Raw genomic sequence first — 8942 nt, 5'->3', positions numbered from 1 at the left:
TAAAAATTTAAACACTGATTTGTGTATAAAGTTTTTGAAAGTATTTCAGTATCGAATAAGACTCTAGGGGATGTTTTTGCATATGCAAAGGTGCAAGAGATTTCTTTTTGTTAGTTCTTTTGAACAAAGTAAGATGTAAGAATGTAATATTGCATTTCAAACTAATATGTTGTGACTTAATTGATAAATTCTCTCATATCTCGCCACATATACATCTAGGTTGGTGGATAGTGGAACATCTATGAAGCAGTTTCTTGCAGCCAAGAAATGAATCAGAGCTGTGTCTGTGTGTCATACTCATTTTTATCTTGCCCGTACTGCCCTTCCCTCCTTTCCAGCCCTGGGATTTAATATATATAGTATATATTAGTATATGTGGCCACGGGGGTGGGGGGATAAGCTTCAGAATCAGGATTCTCTAACTCTTACAGGCTCACAGTGTCACAGTAAACAGAGACAGTGCTCTCCTTAATGAATCACTCCCTCTTATCAGAAACCTAAGGGAGACACTAACTGGGAGAGTCAAAAGAATAGATCCCACATAGGTTCTATAGTCAGTAAGTTGTTAATATATGTGGGATCATCTGTATTTATAATCATCATTGTGGTACCTTCTAAACCCCCTATGAGCATCTCTCTCTTGGTACAATGCCATTACTTTCTGTCCCTTGTGATTTAAATATATATGGGAAAGTATTTCTAACTTTCATTGTAGGAAAAGAACCATAACCCTACACTATTTTTTAATCCACAGGAATTAAATGTTGGCTCTTGTAGTCTCTTGAACACTTTTAACACTGGGGCCATTTCATTTATAGTATAATTGTTAACATACTCCCATGCTTGCACTTCAGGTCCCAAATAAAAATGAGTGTTTGATGATGATCACATGATGAGAGCAGGGAGATTGTCCTTTACTTGCAGGATCCAGGCTCCAGTCTCTGTCAGCAAGGACACAGGGGCATGGAGAAAATATATTTCCCTGAGGAGGAGGCGTTGTGTATTGTTATTATTTATCATTATTATAACATCACCTTGGTAAGACCTGTTTCATTGTAAAGATCAGCAAGCCATGGCGACCATAGTGTTTCTGCAGGTAGGCGGTCAATGGACTGTGGATTATTTATTGTTTATATGTGCATCAGAGTGCAGGAAGTTCAACTGAGTTTTTAGTGTTACACCACAACATGCAATTTGCTACTCTTTAACCCATTGGTACGTTTGAAACCTTCCCTTGGGACAATACAGCGGGTTATGTATATTGCACAAGTGACAGAGAGGCCCGGGTTCACAGTTAATAGCAGCAGAGCGGCGTGCAGTGATGTATGGTTATGGCCAATTAGATTGGCTGGGGGCAGATTTATGACCGAGACAGCCATTTCTCTCTCCCTGTCTCTGCCTCACACACACACATACACATGTCCTTTTCAGAGTTATTTTGCAAACCCCCACACCATGCTGTTTCCTCTGTAGCTCTGTTTCATTCGCTCGCACCGCCTCAGGTTCTCTTAATTTTTTTTTTTGCTCTTTCTAATTTTTTCACGTTCTCTTTTACACTTCCCAAAGTCGTTCTGCGTCATTAGCAGATAGGAGACATACATTTAACAGAAAGATGAGGCAATAAGTCTTCTGTGTCACAAAATTGAAAGTGACACGCCTGCTAACACACAAGTACTTGCCACACACACACACACAGGAGAACTAAAATGGTACACAGCAATAAAATCCTCAAGGTGTGTGTCTGTGTGTGTGTGAGAGAGAGAGAGAGATGTGGCAGGCAATGGGTGAATGTACGATTGTGTTTAATGATTGAGTGTGTCTGTATGACTGTGTGCTCATCTCTCTGGGAAGGCACCTGGTTTTGACTCACTGGTGTGTGTCACAGGACTGGACCTCTTCTTATCTTCCTGCATTCCTCAACTACACCTATTTCAGATTTGAACTCTGCTCAATGTGTGTCTATTCCTGGATGGTTTTGTCCATATATGGTTGTTTCCCTTTTTGCATGCATGTATTTGAAATATCTGTGTATGTGAGTGCATGTTTCTGTAAGTGTGTGTGTGTGTGTGTCTGTGTGTGTGTGTGTGTGTGTGTGTGTGTGTGTGTGTGTGTGTGTGTGTGTGTGTGTGTGTTCTTCAGGAGAATCCAGGCTTTTAGACTCCATGTAAATATGCAGGGTTGCACCTGCACTGTAAATCTGTCTACAAAACATGCTTCTCTTCTCATGTAGTCTTAATATTTTAAAATAAACTTTTAAATATTTAACTTACTTTAAATGATTAGCATATCTGGCTTGAAGGTAAGCTCATTGCACTGAGTTGGATTGCTTCTGATTTATTTTGATTATAGATAATTTGATAATTCAACCATCCAGGGCAACAGAAAATTCTTGAACCTTTACATTACTTATTTGCATTCAAATTAATGTTTTTGATCAGTCATAGCTTGAGTGACCATCAAAAAATACCTACCATATAATGCTGTGAAATAAAGGTTGGCAATGTGCACAAAATCGTATGTTACTGCAGAAAAAGTGTATAGACAATTCCAAATGACTGACTCTCATCATTACGAAATATCACACATCGTATCCATTATAACATAAACACAATCATTTAATCATTGCACTTTTCCTATAGCGCAGGTCTAGACTAAACTCTTTATAATATTATTTACAGAGACCCAACAAATCGCATATGGATGAGTGCATGAAGGTTACCATAATACACCCAATGCTTCCATCAATCATGTTCAGTTAAAAGGAGCAATGCCACTAAGACTCAGGATTGGACTGCTCCATAATTAATTTCCATGGTAATGTTATTAAAATGTGATGTCATCCATGTTAGATGTACCTACTGAATGAGATTACCATGATACCCCAAGAGTGGGGCCCTTTCTATTTATTCTAATCCCATGATAGCACAGTTACTGAGCTATTGCCCTCTCTGCACTCAGCTATAGATGGCTGGCTGCTAGTGGGCTTATCTTCTCAGGAACATTATTTATTCCATTGTAGTGTTGGCTTTATTAAATGCCCACATTATTACTGATGGATGGCAGACTGATTGCTAAGAGCAAGCGATCAGATAAGGAAAGAGAAAGCGAGACAGATACTGTTAGAGTGTGTGTAGTGTGTTAGTGCAGGCTATGTTTGAGAGAAAGAGAGTGTGTGGGTGTGTGTTAGAGAGAGAGAGAGAGAGAGAGAGAGAGAGAGAGAGAGAGAGAGAGAGAGAGAGAGAGAGAGAGAGAGAGAGAGAGAGAGAGAGAGAGAGAGAGAGAGAGAGAGAAGGAGCTGAATTCTGTGCAATGTATTGGGGTCATGCTGCTCCAGAAAGTCAAATGAATTAGTAGGCACCTCCAGGAAATTACACTGTGATGTGATGTGTGTGTGTGTGTGTGTGTGTGTGCGCACATGCATGCACTTGCATGATGCATCATGTCTTTTTCAGTGTCTCTCTGCTTATCCCTTCGGGCCCTTAATGAACAGACATGCTCTGCCAATCGAGGTCAAGGTCATGGCTGTGATTAGTACCAGACACATGCATCGTTCTGTTCCCTGATGGGAGGCAACAAGCGTGTACCACCGCTGCCAGCTCCATTATCTGCCTGTGGAGCCATATTTGTCCTTGTATACCCATGTTGAACACATTTGGCACATAGCCATGAACTTGGCTTATTGGCCATGGCTGTTGTTTGATTACAATCAGATGTTGCTTGATTGCTATTTCCACTAGTTAATTAGTTAACTGAGGAACAATCACCTGTTTGTTGCCTGCCAAGATAGCACTATTATAGGAAGCTGTAAATGCACTATGTAGAAATAAAACATTTTACCAAACAACTATAATTTATTTTCTTTTATTTTGAATTACACTTTTGAAACAAACCTGATGTATCCCCACAGACATGGCTGGATTAATGTGTGACTTGGCCCCAGGGCAAAAAATTTGGTTGTCATGGAGATAGATCTGTTGACATGTGAGCTGTTAGGATTTTGATCCATAGCATGATCCATTAAAGTGTATTCTTGACCTTGGAGACAGCAGTTTGCAAAACAATCCTGACTCAAGGTCCACTTATTTGCTTTCTACGGAGCTTTCAACCATATAACACAGTCTTTATATGATGGAATAGTATTGCCTGACTCCAGGTTTTCTGTGTGTCACTTAGTTTGTGGTAATTTGGCTTTATTTACTTCATTTTGGAATATGCACCATGTGTGCACAATATAAACTAAAATATAAGACTTAAGACTTAAAGCGGGATTTTGACACAGGGCCCCATGACTAGCTAATAATGCAGGACCCACCTTAGTTGATCATGTACTTCAGTGGTGCCAATTCCCCATCAGATTTTAAATTAAACTACCAAAACCAATTTACATGCTGTGAAAGTGAGACTTCTGGGGCCCCTGGGTTGAAGACACTGAGTTCATGTCTTCAGTATTGTGTCTAGGAATTTAACAACCTGAGGAACAGTTTACATTGTGTTTCTAGACATAAATATTACAATAAATAATAAATAAATACAACTATAGATAAAAAAATATCGAAATAATAAAATAAATACAATTTCACGGGCCATTGTTTTGGAGGTTAATGTAAAATATTTTCGCACTGTGGTAATTTGGCGTCACGACCTCAGTATTTCTAAAATCGAGGCTGCAGGATGTGCCCCATTGGTCCCCTTGTGGATACACTGTAAATTCCACCAATTATTTATTCCACCAGCTATTTAGCCAACTTACTAACTTGGCATAGTACAGTATGGCATAATATAATGTCACGTGTTAAAAATTAATGAATGTTATATGCTCATCTCTATCTATCTATCTATCCTCTGATTGGTTTATTGTCCAACTAAAACGCAGAACAACGCGCTGATGCGTCCTTCACAGCGCGAGCTCGGCAGGTCGCTCTGATCTGCACATCGCCTGTGCGTGCTGCTGCTGGCTGACCGCGCGCGCTCGCTCGCTCTCTCCCTGCTCCCCATCTCGCGCACCTCCACTCCAGCCACCTCTTTGCCCGCACTCCGAGCGATGACCACAAGAGACAAGACGGAACAAAAGTCGGGGAGCAACGGCGAAGGAATATAAGTGAAAGATGGACGGATGATGAAAGGACGGTTAGTTGGCAGACAGACAGGAGAACCGCTGTCGCAGAGGACGAGGAGGAGGAGGAGTGGAAGGGACGGAGGCACATCTGCCGTGACTTTGGGGATTTCTCTCCGGCAAAGTGGGGAGAAAAAGGGGAGACGCCACATTCTTCGGATGCCAAAATTAACCGCGTGTGAGAGAAATGATTAACGTGTCGGAATTACCGTGATGAACAACGTGTCGATTTTGGCGACCTTTTGTTATTTTTCTGTTTTGCAATTTCGTCAGTTAAGGTAACGTCTGCTTTAACATAGTTGCGGAGTCAAGCTAACGGCTAAAATAAGTAAATAGCCTGCTGTTGTTAGGAGTTCTCTATTTGTAGCTTATATTTTTATTTGTAGCATCCTTTGGAGAGTGTTGGCCTCCCGGGGAGCAGGGTGGATTTGTTTTGGGGGGTAAAGGAGGACGGTTTTTAAGAGGCGACACCCCCACCTCCTCCTCCCCCTTACATAAATGTTTGCGTGCCGTTAGTGCTCCCGTTCTCGGTCGACCCCTTCGCTCCCCCCGAATAGGTTGCAGAGTCTCACACGCAGACAGTCGCAACTCATATGCACACATAGAGACAGGCAGACCTGGACATTATCTCACGCGCACACACATCTCATATGCATACATAATTATACAGACCCCCCCTCACCCACCCAACCCTCCACCAACCCTCTCAGCCCCCACTATCTGATGACTCCCCGGCGTAGAGGTGGACCTGGTACGGAACCGACTGTAGCATTATCATCATCATCCTCCTCAACACTACCACTGGCATCATCACCATCCTCCTCCTCACCACCACCACCACCACCACCATGTCCTCGTCGTCGCGCAAGATCTCCTCCGAGTCGTTCAGCAGCTCGGTGGGCTCGGACTGCGGGCTCGAAAGCCCCGGGGGAGACGGAGGGGACGGCGGTTTGGAGACGGCGGAGGAGAGCCGAGGCTGCCCCTTCTCCTCCTTCCCCTCCTCCCACAGAGCGGTGCTCTGGAACGGCCGCAGCCCCGCCGAGAGGTCGGCCTGCCCGGCGGGCGAGGAGCAGCAAGGACCCGGTGGACCCCACAAGAGGGTCACCAGGAGGAGGCGGGTGAACCTGGACTCACTGGGGGAGAGCCTGAGGCGACTGACCTCACCCATGGTAGGCCTCGAGCTCAGTCTGAAGTGCTTGACTGTACCTTCACGAAATATCATTAAATATTACTATAGAAAGTTTATAGTGCCATATACATAAATGCATCTGGTTCATAACTACTTTAATGTTAAATAGGGACTTAGCCAGTATTAAGCTGCTGAATATTGCAATGCATGATATCCTGTGCTATGTAGTCTAACTCAATTTATAGTTTTGACATACATTTGTAGCACATTCCTCTAAAATCTATTAAAATGTATTAGGTCAAGTTTGTTTGTCATACTGTGTACAATTAGAGCTGGGCATTATTGACCAAATCAATGACTGTTGGTCTTCTAAAGACACTCAGTGATTTTTCTGAGAAACAGTCAATATCATGACCAAACAGCCAGAGGCATTTTTTCCATTCCACACTGCTGTCTCCAAAGTTGGCCTTTAAGACCAGGAAAAGACAACATTCAAGCTATTCCATCATAGTACGATTGTCCAAAAATCCCAGACGATGTCTTTTCTCATATCACGATGTGACGTGTCCTGTGCTGTCTATGTAAAAAGCCTCTTTTCATCCTTCACTTGTGATAGCCTGAATCATCTGGCAGATTATATAATAAACATGTTGTTGTGATAGAGAGAGAGATATGCCCATGCCCTGTCTGTGTATGTTATGACGTGTGACGAATGAGTTTCTGTGTCTGTGTGTCTATCTGTGTCTCAGTTGTATTACAGGCTGTAATGTAATAATGCAGTTATTAGAACTGAGCGCAATTCTGATGGATGGTGTGCGATTAGGGCATTTGCTTTTGCATAGTCTTTTGTGAAGGTATATCAGTTTGGGATTTGATTGTATCTCCTGTAATGTGGCCCCTGTTATGTAGTTGGTCAACAATGAAATATACCGATAAGTCGACAGATAGACAGACAGATGTGGACGAAGCAGAAATGCCATATGAGAGAGTACTCTAACTGTCACATGAATAACTCATACCATAATTTCAAAGGCAGGTACATAGTCAATTGATATTAAGTTGAATGCCGATTAGCAGTAAGTGTATAACTGTACAAGGCTTCTGATAATCACAATTTCTTAATAATTCATACTGTATTCTATTTTTCATGAAGCAGTTGATAGCTTGTCAAAGAGGTCAAATAGCCTGTCCTCAAAGTCCAGTGTAATCTGCAAAATGTGAATCTGCATTAGGAAATGTTGCATTTGGTGGCTTCAAATTAAAAGGTGATCTAGGAGCAAACAGAGCAAACAAATGTTTACCAAACCTGACATTATGTGACTACTATATACTACCAAAGATGTGACAGAGGCTAAACATCTGACCTAGTTTAGTCCAAACTCCTTTCTGGCCAGAGCAGAGATTCATACATGCCAGAATTCAGTCAAATATGGAACATTTTGTCTTTTTTACCAAGGATAAAAACTCAGCAATATCAAGCAAAAAGAAAAAAAGAAACAGTGACATACATAGAGGACACTTGCAGTGTTACAGGAGTTATGGCTGTATTTAAAAGTCACTAACTATCTGGTAAATACACAGTGATTTTTTCTACATATCTTATGGTCTCAACAGTTTTGACCACTGGGGGTTTCTAAAACACACTCATTACATTGAACATTTTCCATATCAACTTTTTATGCTTAACATTTTAGCTAACAACTGCTTACTGACACATCTGTAAGAGCAATATTTACAGATGTTTTACTACTTGTTTGGTGTGTCTACCCTTGAGAAAAATCTCTCTCTCCCTGGCTTGCTTAATGTTCAACTTTCTTCACCAGTCACTTAGAAACTTACGTTGTCTGCAATTTCATACTGGGTATGTAGCATAACCCATAAACCAGAGTCAGCTGTGATTGGTTGGCTGCTGTTTAATATGACATGGCACTGTTTTAGTTTTGTCAGTCCAGATAACCAAAACAAGAACTGAAAGCATAGAGCTGCAAAGTATGGTGTTGATTCTCAGTGGTACCAGCAGTACTAGCAACAATTTACATTACTATTTGATTCAATTTTGATATAAAAATTCGCTAATTCACTTCTAATGTGTATCTTGGTTTTGTTTTGTGTATCTGTAGTCTTTTTCAAAGAAAAGCTACAGCTATGGTCCATTAGATGAAATTAAAAATAAAGCCTGAAGTGAACCACAGTCAATGTACAGTGCTCCATCATCCCATCAGTCACATCTTGTTTGAGTCTACATAGTCCACATTGTATCACGAGATCAGATGTGTCAGATGTGTCAGAGATAGAGATTGCTTGATGGATTAATAATGGATGGATAGATAGATAAACAGTTTTGTGCTCTAGTCATTGCCTCTAATCTAGGCGTTAGGAGCATAAGAGCACTGCTGTGTTTTCATCAGACTGAAGGAGGTTGTGGGAATAGGTTTCTCCAAAGTGCAAATGCTCAGACCCTCTGGTCCCATTCCTGGGAGAAATAGATGTTGCAGAGAAATCTATATAGGAGAGCAGTGATTGTCAGCCTTTTCTGCTGCCCAGGCACAACCTCGCAGAATAATGAAATTCGACAGCACAGCTAAAAATCTGAAGTTGGTGTATATTGGAGAGGACCACTGAGAGCCAACTTCAGCTCTCAGCAGCAGCTCTTACTGGCCCTGATCTTTAATAGATCTGTAAAAAAATAGGGCAGAGGGA

At 41.6% G+C, this 8942-nt stretch overlaps 1 protein-coding gene across 2 annotated transcripts in view; it reads left to right on the top strand.

Annotated features, from left to right (window-relative positions):
- The first annotated feature begins 4870 nt into the window (after window positions 1–4870).
- The window catches only part of gucy1a2 (guanylate cyclase 1, soluble, alpha 2), a 63851-nt gene continuing 59779 nt past the window's right edge, over window positions 4871–8942 (top strand). For both annotated transcript variants that reach the window (XM_044203569.1, XM_044203567.1), the window contains exon 1: window positions 4871–6282. In XM_044203569.1, the coding sequence (XP_044059504.1) occupies window positions 5962–6282 (321 nt within the window). In that variant the 5' untranslated portion in view covers window positions 4871–5961. The remainder of the gene's footprint in view (window positions 6283–8942) is intronic.

The sequence above is a fragment of the Siniperca chuatsi genome, linkage group LG7 (assembly GCF_020085105.1).
Source record: "Siniperca chuatsi isolate FFG_IHB_CAS linkage group LG7, ASM2008510v1, whole genome shotgun sequence".
In the NCBI taxonomy this organism is placed as follows: domain Eukaryota; kingdom Metazoa; phylum Chordata; class Actinopteri; order Centrarchiformes; family Sinipercidae; genus Siniperca; species Siniperca chuatsi.
The sequence above is the reverse complement of the archived record's forward strand: the minus strand, read 5'-3'. Positions and strand labels throughout refer to the sequence as shown.